The following is a 16,613-nucleotide window of genomic DNA, read 5'->3' as shown; positions in this document are numbered from 1 at the left end:
AGCTATAAAAAACGGATATTGAAAGCCAAGAAATCCGTGTTCTCTATTGTAGTGCCAAATAAGGAATGAAAATTGCTGGTAGTAGCCTATGATGGCGGATTCAGATGATGATGTTGCTCATGACTACGAATCCATAGATGACTATATTCCAGGCAGTCAAAGGAATAGGCTGATAGCCGCACTACAAATACCCAGGGATGGTCGACCTGGTGCAGTAGCAGATACAACTATGCCACGCTACGGAGAGTTACCGTTCAGGCAGCACAGTGGTGGCAACATTACCAACTCAAAAACTGGTGGTGGTGATGCAAGTAGAATGTATGCTTCGTTACCTCGACAATTCGTGCCTCCGAGTTTCAGGCGAGACGAAAGGCCGTCCACAGGACCTACGACTAGTGCACCGACGACTCCATCTGCAATAACGTCGCCTTCGCCAAAACTGAATCGTTCAAACACATTCCCTGAAGGTCCTCCAGAAGTGAGAAGAGAACTCAAACCACCTCAACGACCGCCCAAAAGATCAACAAGCATACCCGAACGAAAAGACCCAATCATTTTGTCTGATCAATGCTTCACCTTGAGTGAGTTCTGTGCTACTCAATCAATGCCCAAGATGGTCCGTGTGTCTGCTGGGCATTATGGTGATTGTGAACGAACATCAATTTCAGAAGGTGAAGAGTTCGTTTTCTACTTGGTGAAGACGACTCTCTCCGTCCCAGCTAAACCAATGGGAGCTGTTGGCGACAGTGAACGATTTTACATTCCAATAAATTCATTGCTGAAAGTTGCTGTGATAGACAAACTTTCTGATACCAAGCGCAAATATGTGTATTCCACACTGAGTGATCTGTTAGAGAACCGAAAAGAACTTCCCACCATGGTTTGTACAGTGAGAGAGTATTATGTGAAGTCAAAGAACACTAGTTTACCAGCTGGTACAATACTTTTCCTGGACTCCAAACCAACAAAGAAGTTATTTACACCCCAGTTTGTGACATGCAGAACACAGAAAAATAAAGAGTTTGATTTGCTAATGGATTGTGCCTGTGGTTTTAGTACCCATCCAGCAGATGTCCAAATTCACATAGGTGAATACCTTACAATGGTGAACAAATTCCCTGTGGACATTCAGTTGTATCAAGGAGACAGCGAGGAAGGTGAAGATAGTAATGAAGCAACTTCCTCCATTGGTATGTCCTTAACATTGAATAAGCCAATTTCGCAGAAAAGTATTATAGCAAAGACAGATGTAGAAGGTACAAGAAAAGACCACCCTATTACAGTTGAGATCCCATTTGACTTGCCCATTGAAGTGCAAGCCATTGCACGACCAGACGAAGACATGGATCAAATCTACAGCGAAGTGATGAGTCTGTACCAGAACTTCAATCAAGACACAGTTGAAAAAAGCTATGCCACTGCTACAGAAAGTCGTTTACAGCAACAACTTTACAAGTCAGTACGGCATGATTACCAACCAATGGAAGTACCTTTCCAGCTAGAATGTCCCAACACAGACTATCAACCACTGCAAGAAGTGCTGCGTGCTCGAGAAGCTTATTTAAAGGAGCAAGAAAGCAAAGGTGCTGAGGGCGATGAAATTGATAGACTAAAGGAAGAGAAAAGGTATCTGGAGGATGAAATTGCAACACTGAGACAGGCTAAACAAGACTACGCCAAGCTGATCCCATCTGCACCAGAGACCGTAGACAGTGAGGATTACACAAAGCTTGCATCACTTGACAATCTAAAAGAACTAAAATCCTTGGATGTAATTGGTGTATGCCAGCTACTAGAACACATGGGCTTACCACAGTATGTTAACAAGTTTAGGGAAGAGCAAATAGATGGTGATCTGCTATCAGAATTAAAGGAAGAGGATCTTGCTGACCTACTGGTTACATCCAGCCTGCACAAGAAACGCTTAATGCTGTTGCTGACTGGCCAGAGTTCTATTAGAAAATACTTAGATACAGAAAACCCCTACTGTACTATGGTACGAAATGAATAACAACACTTTGTACAAAGTTGTTATAGCATGCACTTTTATATGAATTTATACTGTAATTCTGTATAGTTACTGCGTGTGTATTCATGCTCTAAATGTGCATGTGTTTGAAAGACTTGTATTTTTACAGTTGTATATACAGGAAAGCACTTTTTAAAACCCGACTGTTACATGGCCATGCAAGTGCAGGCTACCCACTGTCACTGTCGTTTTGTATATTGTGCAATTGCATTGGCCCTCCTGCATGCTGATGAAATTTTATACGATCAATGTTTAATAATATACTAGCTGGAATACAGACTGCATGGGTTTCTTAGCGGATGCAGTTTTATCTACCTGCAGCTGATATTTATGCACATGCACAATTTTGGACTACAATAAAACACTTTGCGGAGTTGCTAAAATGGCTGAGCAACATTGTTTTAAAGGCATAGCTTCATTCATCTTGCTATTCACCATTCAGTTAATGTTGCAGTGATTATAGACATACTAATGACAAAATAGGTAAATCATGATCAACAAGGAGCATGCAAGCATAATTATGTCAAGTAACTTTAACACTATACAGTGGAATTCCTCCTGGATAACCGAATGACACCAGAAAGTGATTGTGGATGGAGAATCATTGGATGCAACACCTGTCAAGTCTGCACGGGTACCATAAGGTACAGTAGCTATTAGGCCCTCTCATGTTCCTTGTAAATAAGCTAATGACCATAATATTATAAGACCACAGCACTACAAAATGCCAAACAGTTCAAAACAATTAACCTATGTGGGTGGACTAACAAAATGGCGGTAAATGAAATTAAATGTTGATTAACGTGGCTCATGTACTGATGAAGAAATCAACCTCCATCAACTGATGGTGGTTGTTTTAGTCGGTGTACCATACAGGGGCGTAGGGAGGGGGGGTTCAGGAACCCCCCTGTAAAATTTAGACTTCTGCAAGCAGGATCCTAACACACCATTTAGTGTGGCAGGACAAAATGAGTGAGCAATATAGTGTAATGGCACAGCACAACAATTGATAAAACTTACATTCATCTCTCAGGGAAGGATTTACAGAGGTAACATGAGCCCTCTTCAAAACTTGTTAAAAAGATCGATATACTCTAATAGAGCAGTCAGGTATATACTCTAATAGAGCAGTCAGGTATACTCTAATAGAACATGCATTTAAATATCCATGTCCATATGAAGTTTTTCAGACATTCCAACATTAAATGCAAAACTTAGCATGATCTTATACTGCTATAGCTTTGGTGTGCAGTGTTTAAAGATATAGAGCTCCAGTAATTTATCACTTGTGTTATGCAAAATGAATTCATGCTATGCATTTTTGTATAGTTATATTGTTTTGATTGTCATTTGTATCAGTGGATTCATGGCTCCTATACCACAGTGAGATATAACCATCACTTACAGATTACTATATGTGTCTCTATGTGTTATGCTGTCTGTTTCCACTAGGTGACTTTATCTAGTACTACCTTCATCCCAGGGGCACTTAATGCATCATAATTAATGTACTTTTTGCATAAAATATAGCAATTTGCTGAGTTTTGATTTATTAAAATATTGAAAGTCTCTCAGCGGCTGGGGGCGCAGACCCCTGCTTCTAGTAACTCAATGCTGGTGCTGGAACCCCCCTTCAAAAAATCCTGGCTACGCCCCTGCCATACAGTGTCCCAGAGTTTTGGTTTTGTTAAACTTTCAACTTGATCCTATGTAGTAAGCCACAAGTTCTTTTTTTTTCACTTTACAAAACCTATATGAAAGTCAGGCATAAGGGACCATGTAGTGGCCCCAGCCTGCTGGGAATGGAGGTAGGAGACCTGACTATATACATATATATATATATATATATATATATATATATATATATATATATAGGCGCAACCTTCTGTGGGACCCAAAAAGAAAATCAAAAATGATGTTTATTGTCATGGGAGGGTAAGAGTCAGCAAGTCAGCCATAGTGACAACACCCAGGGCACCCAAAACCGGATAAACCAGCTGTACAAATGCATCATTCTTTGTGGTTGTGAGTAGCATACCAATGCTCTGAGTGCCTGAGTAAGCTGTTTACCATTTACTTTATTAAATGTGGATTACTAAGTTCCCTGAAGACTCCATGCAGGAAAGCTAATACTAAAATATTTGCTTCCTTTTCATCCCTTTGATACATGATATCAAAGAACTAGGTTTGGGCAATATTTAGTTGTGACATGTGATTATTGCATGAGCTACTTAATGCGATTGTTGCTTGAAAATTAAACACAACTACACAGTTTGCAAAGTCTGTAATATGAGCATGAGTGCTTGTTTTCACTGAGAATCACTTTACTAACAAAACATAGCATTTACTTAGTTAATGATTAAGTGATAGTAAGTTTACATGAACTGTATCAAATATGAAGCCCATGGCCAAATACACACAAATTAGATGATAAGTGCAATAATTATTGTAAGATACAATGCAATAATTATTGTAAGATACAATAAATATTGCTTATGCAATAATATTGTGAAGGCTAAAAATATGTATTTGATTAGGCAGTATTGACAATTTACAGAAGCATTGCCCAACACTACAAAAAACTCACAAGATAACATAATTTATCTTGCAGGGGCATACCCAAGACTTAAGGTGCATGGTTTCCGGATATGGGAGTGAGTTGTTATGGGTGCAGCCCCCAAACATTAAAATGATTCATAATTTCAAACTATAGCTATTTTCAATGCATTCATGTATACGTTATGGTTTCGGGTATTGTAGTGATTCAAATATATATCCAAAAATGTTGTTAAATTAGTTACTGTAGTGACTAGTCTTACAATTTTATTATTCTCTTAACATTCCATTATGTACGTTCTTTATCTTTGAATGCTCTATTAGAATATCTTGATCTTAGTGAAGGTTTTTCAGTATTCTTTACAGTAAAAATGACCTACTGACTGTTACAATTTTTGTGACAAATTCCAGTGAACATCACTGATCAGCCAGTTGTGGATACTCAAAAAGTAGTGACAGTCAGAATAGGTCCTTTTTACAGTGTATAATTGTTCTCCCTTAATCCACTTTTGAGGAATCAATCGTAAAATGTAAGCTTCCTAATACACCGCAGCTATATTCTGCTGGTAATTTTGTGCTCAAACTTAAACTGTAGCTAACATTAAGGCAGGCAGCTGAGCTGGCCCAGTACTTAAATCATAATGGCTGGATGTTCTGACTATGCGACACTTTATTGTCTAATACATGTAGAAAGTTTCACATGGCAAGGGTGTTCAGTTAGCGCTTACCTAAATGGCAGGGAAATTTTTGGGAGCTATAACACTGAACTTTATTTTATAATTAGCAATCACCCAACTGCCAATGTACAATTACAGTAAAAGTATAGTTAGCTCAGTACATCCAATTACAAAGTGGGGGATTGCTATTTCAGTGTTTAAATGTTTGTTGGATAAGGAATACATGCACTCTTCCATTGGGGAATAGTTCTTGGTAGAAAATGAGTGAGCTATAGGGTTTCCACCTCAAAACAGGAAGATGCTTTTTGTTGTTTCAGGTGATTATCACAGAGACTGACCTTAAGTGTTAATTCATTCACTACTGGGAAATTTGGCATGAAATTTTCAAAGAAATCTATGAAAAGTCAAGATTTCATTGGTGTCCCAATGAATTTTTATTTTCATAGTATTTTCATTTGGACAAATCAATGAAAATTCAATGAAAATAACTAATGAAAATTCTATGAAAAATAATTTCATGGAGTATTCATTGGTAAAATTTCAATGGATTTTCATAGGTTTAGTATGTGAAAATGTAATGAAAATTCTTGGCCACCCATTGAAATTTTGACTGTTCAGAGAGTTTTCAAAATTGCTCTCATTGGATTTTCACGAGAACTCTTCCAATAGTGATTATTAAATTGTCAATTGCTTTCAGTATCAGTTAGTGTAGTAAGGTACTTCTTGACAATACGCTTTCATGGGTACATCACATTAATAGCATTACCAACAAAGCTACCAGAATGCTGAATTGTATAAAAGAAATTTAGGAAAATGTAACAAACTAAAATTCATTCTTTGCAGCAGATTTTATTTTCATAAACAAATTTTCTGTCAAAACTAACTTCCTGGTTGAACTCCCTTTCAAGTGATCTTTTCTAAAACTTGTCTTCGTTCTGTAATGATCATAATAATTATGATCAATTTTTATTGTATGGTGTTTTGCTTGTGTGCTTTAAGTTTTGTGTATATTGCTTTGTTTTTGTACTTGTATGTGATGTGTGTAACAATATATATATATATTGTATGCTCTAGAATGGAAAAACGGCCTTGGCTGAATTCCGGAGTTTAAATAAATAAATCATTTTCCATACTGAAGTACTATACTATACTATACTACTGTGATAGTTGATATATAACTAAAACTATAAAATAGGTACTTTATCATACAGTACAATAGTACTGTATAGACAGTACAATAGTACTGTATAGTAAGGACAATGAAGGTGTGGGCATGGCCCGTGATTAAATATCATCTAAAAGCCTGCCCCGGTTTTTCCTCACAATGGCATGACAGTATTGATTGAGTAAAATCCCAAAAGTGCCTTCAGATTGACCAGAAATGTTTTTGTTAATTTGCTACAGAATTTTTTTTAAAATTTTATTTGACAGAATTTTCTACTGCCTGCCTGATGCGTTCAGTTAAGCTACACCCCTACTTCTTTCATAAAAATGTTTCAAATTCACTTAAGAAGAAACGTTTGGCATATTGGTAAGCATAATATGATGTGTACACTATTTGTGTAGCCTTTTATCCTTCTGTACCAGTGAAGGTTCTTCATCAATAGTAGGGCTTCCATCAATGGGCGTGGCAACATTATGCAATACAGTATTGCATAATGTGTACACCCGTGGACATGACGTTGAGTGAGCTGTCCAATATCATCAGAGACAAGTGTTTTGTTTTTAGCAAAGTTCACTTAGCTATAACTACTTGCATTTCTGAATGTTGGCTGTGACCGTACCAAGGCACTGTTCACTACATGCAGGCAAGCCGGGATCCAGACTTCTAAAGGGGAAGCTCCACTCTTAATGGTAGACTCCCCAGCAATGTTTCACTGTTAAATCTTACCATTTGGGCATTTAGAAATGCAACCGAAGCCTTTAACAGTTGCTTTAGAAGATAAAGACAATAATTATTTTTAGAGGCATTATCACAGAAGATAGAAGTTTCAGGTGATATTTGAGGTATCATTGCTGTAAACAAAGGTAGAAGTGAGTGTTTTGTCATATAAAATTTTGTAATAGGTGTTTCTTTGACTTGTACTGATAAACTGATTTTATTTAGAAAAATTTGTCAGCAGTTAGACTCTGCCAAATGGGGGTTCCAACCCTTTGAGTCCCCCAGATCTGCCCCTGCACTAACTACTTCTCTTGTTCGCTTCATCATTATCCAGACTGGTAGCATGCTTTCCTTCATGATTTTTTTTTTGTGTGTGTGTGTTTCTAGAATCATATGATGTGTCAAGCAAACCACATGTGCTAGCTATAGCTAAGTGTTACTATTACCATGTAAACAAAGTTAGTAAGATAACTTGATGAACTTCTAAGTGAATACAGTTTAGCAATCAAGACACACGATAGTGTGTCGTGCGGCCCAAGAAGCCGGCGCGCCACACCGTGAGTATATTAACAGGAAGAAAGAAAACGCAATTTTCACACCTATGTAGCTCTGATCCCTTATCCGATTGGAACCAAATTTGCTAGAGACGTGCCGCCCAGTTAGGGGAGTCTACATACCAAATTTAAAGAAAATTGGTCCAGCCATTTCCGAGATACGAGCGAACAAAATTTCGTTTTAATTTCTTCGTTTTTTTCTTCATCTTCATTTCGCACACTTCGCAAAATTCGCCATAAAACACGAATACATGCTCGGATTGGGCTGCAATTTGGCACCCTTAAAGGGCTCATTAAGGCGGATCTCCGTACCAACTTTGGTAGGAATCCGATGAATTCTCTAACAGTAGCCAAGTCCATCGCACGCCTTCCTTGAGGCGTGCGATGGACTTGGCTACTGTTAGAGGTGCTTCAAGCTGGCTCACCACCTTACCTTTGAGTGAGCATGGTTTCACTCTCCATAGATCTGCTTTCCAGGATGCTTTGGCTTTGAGGTATGGTTGGTCCCCACTTCGTCCTCCTTCCCTTTGTGCTTGCGGAACCTCCTTTTCTGTTGAGCATGCTTTGTCCTGTCCCAAAGGGGGTTTACCTTCCTTGCGTCATAACGAGATTAGGGACCTTACTGCTACCCTTCTTACTGAGGTTTGCTCCCAGGTGTGTGTTGAGCCAGAGTTACAGCCGGTTCAGCATTCTGATGAGTTCCCTCTTGCCACCTCTAATACTCAGGATTCAGCTCGCTTGGATGTTGCTGTAAACGGCTTCTGGGGTGGTCGTTTGGAGAGATGTTTCATTGATGTCCGTGTTTTTAACCCTTTTGCTCCTTCTAATAGTTCCTCCTCTCTGTCGTCCACCTTTAGGAAGCATGAAAAGATTAAGCATCGTGCTTATGGTCAGCGGGTTCGAGAAGTGGAGCATGCCACTTTCACTCCAATTGTTTTGGCTGCCACTGGCGGTTTAGCCCATGAGGCTACTGTTTTTTATAAGCGACTTGCTTCTCTTCTGGCCAAAAAGTGGGGAGATGATTATTCTGTGGTTCTGGGTTGGCTGCGTTGTTGCCTGAGCTTTTCGTTGTTGCGCTCGGCAATTCAGTGTATTCGTGAGGCACGGTCTTCCATGGGTGTTTACACCAGGACTCCACAGTCAGTGGACTTAGTGACTGTGGAATCCCATTTGTCTGCTTAATTTTGTTCAGTTGGCCAGCACTTGCAATCTGTGCTGGGGGTGGTAGGAAAGGGCAGTCCATCAAGCCCGGGGAAAAAAAATGAACATTCACGGAGTTATTACCGATTATTTGCGTAAAATAAGGTCGAAGGTCTGTCACGCCTACAGGGTAAACCCCTTGGAGGATTCAGTTGAAAATTGATATGTAGATGGAGCAACCATCGTAGGAGTGCCTTTTTGTGGTTTGAAATGAATCGGGATAAAGACCATGGAGATATGACACAAAACCCAACCTGTGTCAAAATTACGCGATCGATTTTTATGAATAAAAAAACTATTAATTTTCGTGTCTACCAGGCAAACCGCTTAGAGCAATGAACTGAAAATCAGTATGTAGCTGGAATAATCATCATAGAAAGTTCTTGCAGTAGTACAGAAGAATCGGATTACAAATCACTGAGTTATGATTCGAAAGGCAACTACGTGCAGCAAATGCGAGATCGAGATACTCTAATAGAAACAGTCACCCTAATAAAGCATTCAGCTGCATGTATAATTTACACAGTTATATTACATTGCAAGTTATTCTGTAGGGAATTCAGCTACAAACAAGTCACCCTGTAGTCAGATCAGCTAGAAGAAGATACCTAATAGAGAGTTCAGCTACAAAGAAGCCATCATGTAGAGAGTTCAGCTCAAATAAATCACCCTGTAGAGAATTCAGCTACAAACAAATTGCCCTGTAGAGAGATCAGCTAGAAGAAGTTACCTTGTAGAGAGTTCAGTTACAAAGAAACAATCATGCAAAGAGTTTAGCTGCAAACAAATCACCCAGTAGAAAGTTCCGCTATGAACAGATCACACTATAGAGAGTTCAGCTAGAAACAAGTCACCCTGTAGAGAGTTCAGCTAGAAGAAGTTACATTGTAGAGAGTTCAGCTACAAAGAAACTACCATGTACAGAGTTCAGCTGCAAACAAATTTCCCTGTAGAGAATTCAGCTACAAGCAAATCACCCTGTAGAAGATCAGCTAGAAGAAGTTACCTTGTAGAGAGTTCAGCTACAAACAAATCACCCTGTAGAGAGTTCAGCTAGAAACAAGTTACCCTGTAGAGAGTTCAGCTAGAAGAAGTTACATTGTAGAGAGTTCAGCTACAAAGAAACTACCATGTAGAGAGTTCAGCTGCAAACAAATTGCCCTGTAGAGACAAACAAATCACCCTGTAGAAAGATCAGCTAGAAGAAGTTACCTTGTAGAGAGTTCAGCTACAAACAAATCACCCTGTAGAGAGTTCAGCTACAAGCAAGTCATCCGGTAGAGAGATCAGCTAGAAGGATCACCTTGCAGAGAGGTCAGCTACAAAGAAATCATCCTGCTTCATCTTTGATTCATCTTTTCTTCTTCCTGTAGTAAAGAAAAAATGACAGGTTAAAAAGCCCTAAAGCCAGCCATAGGCCGGCTTTGGGGTATACAAATACAAAAAGAAGTGAAATCTAATCCAAAACAGCCAAGCTGTAAAAAAGAGTGCGGCCCTGAGAAAGGCTATGGTGAAAAAAGATGTGAAATCCAAGGTGGCGGCCAAGAAATGGCTGTGATGGTAGGTTAATGGTGAAAATTTTAATAACAACAATTCAGGTGAATTTGGTGCCGCTTGGTCTTGGCACAAAATTCACCTGAATTGTCGTTATTAAAATTTTTACCATTAACCTACCATCACAGCCATTTCTTGGCCGCCACCTTGGATTTCACATCTTTTTTCACCATAGCCTTTCTCAGGGCCGCACTCTTTTTTTACAGCTTGGCTGTTTTGGATTAGATAATAATGTATGTGGTGTATTATACATTTAGCTACAGTAATCGGCAAAGATTTGCTGACTACTTGCATATACCCGCATATAATGCTGTCAACTATAGTTGTGTATTGTGACTGGTTTTGTGAAAAGGGGTCTTCCCATGTACACATCCAATTTACCAGCTTTAATGATTCAACAGATTGAAGGAAACTGATGACATCAAATCTGGTCAATAGTTAGCACCAACATTGCTAAACAGATAAAAAATTATTTCTATATTCAGCTCCTATATATATGAATAAGTGTTAAAGACCTGTTTTCAGAAATCCAGTTAGATTAATTTGCACTACTATACAGTGTGTAAGAAGCAAATCCCTACTGTGCGTTTCAATCTCCACTGCACAGTAGGGATATTTAATTTGCTTCTTATTGTTTTACAGCAATTGGACATTACATACTACTCCAATCCAGCTTGTTTCAATACTTTTAATCGTGGTACTACGTAGTGCTAGGTGATATAGATTTTTCTTATGTCATATGTCATGGCAAAATTTATTCATGATATGAATATATCACGATATACAGTATATCCATAACAGTTGATAGCTTATACGTTACAACACTTAGTCTTAAGGTTGAATCTGCGATACCTCTGTGCATTATGTTGACAGATGCACGTAGGACCATGAGCACATTCAAGAAGATGGACTAGTACATTACTAAGAAGATGGACTAATACATTCATTTATGTATTAGTATATGCATGGACTATAGTACTATTCCGTAAAGGTGATTTTCGCCATGTAAAATGTCTGTAGGATGATTAATTTTAGGTGGCGCGCGAAACATTCACCACAATCCCTACTTAAACGGTACGACCGTACCGTTTGATACTATGAATTTAAAAAATAAAATTGATTACTATTATTATTACTGAGCAGTCAGCCCTGCTGGTGTGCTCAGATTTTCCTAAATACATGCAACACAATTACAATAATGATTGTAGTCCAGTTCTAAAAATGTCAGCATCTGCAACTTCAATAAGCTAGATCTACTGGTAAAGAGTTCCAATCATTAATTGTTCTTGAAAAATAACTATTTTGGTGTGCTGTGGTAGATACATGTGGTAAGATGTAGTGCAGTGGATGGTACTGTCTCGTGGATCGTGATGTTGGTAGGTAGTATGGAGGAATTGTAAGTGATATCTGTTGGAATTTTCCATGCTAAAACAACACTATATGTGACCCAGTCTGGAAAAACCGGGCTTATCACCTATTTAAAAGTATCGACACTGGCATTTCGAGTATTCAGGGAAAGCACAATTTTAATGAAGTTAAATGGAAGATGTCTTACAAATGTTTGTGCCAGATACTCAGAGCATTGGTATGCTACTCACAACTGCAAAGAACAGTACATCTATATAGCTGGTTTTGGGTGCCTACTTGTGGGTGATGCTTTAATCATCACAGCTGACTTGCTGACTCTTACCCTCCTCATGATATTAAACATTATTTTGATTTTTTTATGGGTTTACAAAAGGTTGTGCCTATAGTTAGGACTCCTCCACTTTAAGGCTGGAGGTGTGATAATCATGATACAGAGTCCTGGTTTTGTAAAGTGAAAAAATCTTGTCGTTTACTTCAACAAGTTCATTGTAGGGCTTCCCAAAGCCTTTAGACTTAGCACGTACATAATTGTAAGCAATGATAGGATCAAGTTGAGTTAACCAGCACAACTGAAACTCTGGGACCCTGTACACTTACTACAATAATCGCCATCAGTTGACGGAGGTTGATTTCACCGAAGTGAGCCACATTAATGACATATTCTATGGGTTGAACCAGATTCAATGATGTTCATGGGGTAAATTGTTCTAATGGAGACTATATAAAAATATCCTCCAGCCATATAACTTGAACCACAAAGAGCTATGTATATTTTTTTATAGCTATACTATAGTATAAATGTCTTTGGCAAATACACATATATGTAAACATAGATAATAGTAGGGGTATCTATTATCTATGATGTAAACAAAAACTGGCCACTATTAATAGCTAGCTAAATAAATCATTAAGTTTGTAATTGCCACTGATAATATCTAACAGCAACTTCTGATAAAGATCAGTTGTAACTCCAAGTTCTATCAGGTCAACTGTAGTGTACGACAGCAAGGTTTTTCCATCAACTTGATTTATTTGAAATGCATCCCTGTACTGTGCAAGATTTACATTATCTAGTACTCGGAGTATATCAGAAACACTAAGGGATCTTAAGTAGGTTCTGTTTTCATCTGGCGATGTGGAAGGTGGACTACGTTGAAAATACAGGTTGTGTTTTGAAGGTAGTATTGACTTTTTGCCCTTATTATCAGGCTTTCGTCTTGGCCAAGTGTTTTGGGAAAATGCATTTTCTGAACTGCTTCTTGGAGGCAACGGAGGTGGAGTAGTGGCTACTGGTCTTATTGCAATTGGAGACTTTAGTGGAAAATGAAGTTTTGGTGGTACCAGCTTCTTGCTATTTCCAGTTTTGCTTACAGTTCCAAAAGCAATCTCTGGTCTCTCCAAGTCATATATATGAAGAGTGCCATCATCTTTCCTTATTTCTTCATAAAAGTTTTCATCACTATCTTGAGCTAGGAACATGCTGCTTGTAACCATAGATAACTTGAAGGATGAATAAACAGTCTTGACTGTATCATATATAGCATTCATGCTGACTGCAGAACTTTGTGTTATCTTGACCTCTATTGGCATTGCAGTGAGAATTTCTAACAGAGGATAGCCCAGTTCACCATGTACATCTGTACTGCATATGCAACTGTGCAGAGTTTTACATTCTTGTAAAGTAAACTCTGTTCCAGTATGAATGTGGGACAGTGCTTCACCTCTTTCTTTGTCACAAAACACCAAAACTGAACCAGGAAATTTGTTAATATGTTCCACATATTCTATAAGATACATCTTTGTGTCTGATGGATTGGTAGAAAACCCTGCTGCACAGGAGAGCTTAGCCTGCATTTGCTTTTTACTTCCATTCATGTATTCTAGCACTCTTTTTTTCCCTTGACCTGATATTGTTATTGGGAATATTAGTTCACCTTGTACCATGTAGTAGTTACTACCTTTATACGATTTTAATACCTTGACTACCTTAGGCAAACCATCACTTCTCTGGATCAAATCTTCAACTGTTTTGTAGTAATAGGATTTTGTTAAGTGTTCTTTGCAGTTGCTCTGATAGGGTGAAAATTGTAGGGAGCAATTTAAAGGAATGTGGTAGGGATCAGTTTCACACTCTGCTATTGCTATCACAGCTTGGGTTTTCTTCTTAAAGAACAGTATGAGTTCTGTTCCTTCTGACATACTGAAGTCTTCCGTCAATCCATAGTGACCCTCAGTGACAGAGACTAGTTGGGGAAGTGGGTACTCACAAACAAATTCCTCCAGTTTGTATGACCTTACTGGCTCTACTGTATAGGATTTACCATAGGTCTTATCTAGCATATTATTATGTTTGGGAGATACTTTAGCTGTGGTTGATTCTGGAGTTGAAAGGTGTTGGATATATTGTTCGCTTTCCTAATGAGTATATATCCTAATATATATTATAACATGCTAAAATAAAATGGCTCACAGATTTCTGAAGATTACCAAGTTTTCTTATTAAAGGTTGCGGCTTTGTTTTTGCCTCAACCATGACAGGTACCTGTACCACACATTTTTGTTCAGAAGCTTTACCCTTTTTGTCTTCCTGAAAAATAATGCAACCATATAATATATTTAAATATTGCACGGCTGCTCTTATACTTATATGCTACACAACTGTACACTGTTAAAACTGTGGTGTCCAGTTACACCCTGGTGTTTAAGCACACCGAAAGGGTGTGTTTTGCAATTAGGGGTGTTTTAACACACTAACAGGGCGTACTTAATAAAAATTTACTAAAACTCACAATCAAAGTGTACACTTGGATGTTATATTATAAATACAAACTGGTAACCTTTAGTAGCAAAGAAGATCATTGTTGTAAGTTGCAGTTGTATCATTGATAATTGTGATACTTTAGAGATGCACTAACTCAAGTTTGCACCATGAATGACCCTCACAAAGCCCGAATGCATTTTTTGAAAAATCCAAACACCTATAGCCTTGGAGTGTTACTGAACTTTCTAGGGGAGGTTCATTACACCCTTGTGGAGTGAAACTTAACACCACCAGGGGAGCATCACAACAATCGTGGCTGGATCACCCCTGAAGGTGTTTAAAAAACAAACACCTTTGTTTTAACAGTGTATACTACTGCATGTACCAAGCTGGACTCATGCACACTGTAGAATTGTGAATAGCTATGTATGTTATTTTTGCAACACCTCAGAACAATACAACACATACATACCTGCATGTGTAACTGACGAGGTAACACTTGTGGTTTTTCTGTAGGCTTTGAATGATTTGCTCCGCTGTCCTCCTCCATACTTGAATGTATTAAAACATAAGGTTCATCCATGCTATATGATAAATATACATGCAGTATCCATTTAGTTATGCTATACCCATAGCTACACAGCCTGCACTCATACAAAATTTGATACTGCTCAGTGAGCTATCATATTCATACAAATACTGTAATGTAGCATCAAAGCTGCACCTATGCAGGGATTCTAGATTTATTGTTGGTGAACCAAAGGGCCACGGGCTCAGTAGCTATATATAGTCTGGACTGGCTGGAACAGGCAGTTGGGTCTGTTATGATAATTTCTGCATGGTATATTAAATAAGAAGAAGGCAAAGCATTACCATGCAATATGTAATTCCGACCGCATCAGCCTATAGTATAATTATGGACATACAATACTGTCAGAACTCTTCTACAAAGCAAAAAGTTGCAATAACCAAACTATTGAACATAGCTATATACTTCTATAATTTTTTTAAATGATATAGCTATATGGAGTATCAACTGTTGTGATGATCACTCGTTTCGGGTTTTACTATGAATAGTTCAGTCAAACTTGAATTGAACCGCAGTCTAAACTTGAATCGGCGCCACTATTTAGTAGTTACTTTTAGCTCTACCGTGTCATGGTTTCAAATATAGCATAGCGTCGCTCAGTCTAATAAATCGTGGCTTTTGTTTCATGTCGGAGGCGGCCACACGGTGCGTCGTGTCCGCGGCGTGTCGTGTGTTGCGATCGATCGATTATTCTACGTCGTCACCTGTCGGCTCAGTGTATGTAAATATCTGACCTTAAATAACGATAGAGCTACACCCATCATCGGCTTGGAATTCCACGAATGTACCCGTGAAAATAGCTACACCCTATTTTTCAACCGGATATATCTGTTGCACGTGACTCCGTTAAAGAATCATAGAATCTGTGCATTGCAAGTCACCAGAAAACGTGACCTATCATTATCAAAGTTCGCTTTACGGTTTTGTTGCAAAACATTCCGCAAATCGTAAGCCGATATAGCTAAACTGATTCGCGCTGTTCACAAAGTCGATATATTCGCGTTATCTTTTCGCCTACAAAGGACGGGCCAAGCCACTCGCACGGCGCTTATACCGACAGATTACAGTAGAGATCATAAGCGCGAGATGGTAATCGAGCGCGTGGGTGAGACTACGCCAGCGTATTCTGTTTGATAAAATATTCATCCCTAATCATATAGATATTACAGGCTCGCTTAATATTCAAAAAGTGGTCACGTGACCAAAATCCCATAATAGCTGCATTGGACAACCTATTTTTAAAAACCATTGTATTTTTGGGTGATCTAGCTAGCTGCATGAGGCACTTGTACATGCATCAGCACATCTGCTGTGGGATTGTTGGTCATGTGACCGCTTTTGGGATATTTATGCCAGTGGTATATCAGTCATTATTGTTCTCTCTTCATATCTACACGTATGCGATTGTCGGTATACAACAGGCTTTAGCATTGTTAATCATAC

At 38.5% G+C, this 16,613-nt stretch overlaps 3 protein-coding genes across 3 annotated transcripts; 2 read left to right on the top strand and 1 right to left on the bottom strand.

Moving 5' to 3' along the window:
- The first annotated feature begins 6 nt into the window (after positions 1 to 6).
- Positions 7 to 2,154, top strand: LOC136261524 (uncharacterized). Its single transcript, XM_066055535.1, has one exon. It carries the CDS (start codon positions 89 to 91, stop codon positions 2,009 to 2,011), a length of 1,923 nt encoding a protein of 640 aa, XP_065911607.1. The 5' UTR covers positions 7 to 88; the 3' UTR covers positions 2,012 to 2,154.
- A 5,928-nt stretch (positions 2,155 to 8,082) lies between these two features.
- LOC136261859 (uncharacterized) lies at positions 8,083 to 8,945 on the top strand. Its single transcript, XM_066055938.1, has one exon. It carries the CDS (start codon positions 8,083 to 8,085, stop codon positions 8,878 to 8,880), a length of 798 nt encoding a protein of 265 aa, XP_065912010.1. The 3' UTR covers positions 8,881 to 8,945.
- Positions 8,946 to 12,614: 3,669 nt separating this feature from the next.
- On the bottom strand, positions 12,615 to 16,010 carry LOC136260690 (uncharacterized). The gene is made up of 4 exons (XM_066054517.1): positions 15,905 to 16,010; positions 15,054 to 15,165; positions 14,291 to 14,407; positions 12,615 to 14,235 (listed from the first exon to the last, which is right to left on the bottom strand). The coding sequence occupies exons 2-4, from the start codon at positions 15,162 to 15,164 to the stop codon at positions 12,712 to 12,714; spliced, it is 1,752 nt and encodes a 583-aa protein (XP_065910589.1). The 5' UTR covers position 15,165; positions 15,905 to 16,010; the 3' UTR covers positions 12,615 to 12,711.
- Positions 16,011 to 16,613: the final 603 nt, after the last annotated feature.

Source organism: Dysidea avara, chromosome 7, assembly GCF_963678975.1.
Source record: "Dysidea avara chromosome 7, odDysAvar1.4, whole genome shotgun sequence".
Taxonomy (NCBI): domain Eukaryota; kingdom Metazoa; phylum Porifera; class Demospongiae; order Dictyoceratida; family Dysideidae; genus Dysidea; species Dysidea avara.
Note: the sequence above shows the minus strand (reverse complement) of the source record. Positions and strands in the feature narration are given on the sequence as shown.

Bases quoted from the DNA above. Each gene is read 5' to 3' on its own strand.
- LOC136261524 (XM_066055535.1), top strand. From the start codon at position 89: ATGATGGCGGATTCAGATGATGATGTTGCTCATGACTACGAATCCATA.
- LOC136261859 (XM_066055938.1), top strand. From the start codon at position 8,083: ATGGACTTGGCTACTGTTAGAGGTGCTTCAAGCTGGCTCACCACCTTA.
- LOC136260690 (XM_066054517.1), bottom strand. From the start codon at position 15,164: ATGGATGAACCTTATGTTTTAATACATTCAAGTATGGAGGAGGACAGC. The intron at 14,408-15,053 runs GTATGTATGTGT...ATTATTTTTCAG, and splicing joins CTCGTCAGTTACACATGCAG to GAAGACAAAAAGGGTAAAGC. The intron at 14,236-14,290 runs GTGAGCCATTTT...TATACTCATTAG, and splicing joins TTGGTAATCTTCAGAAATCT to GAAAGCGAACAATATATCCA.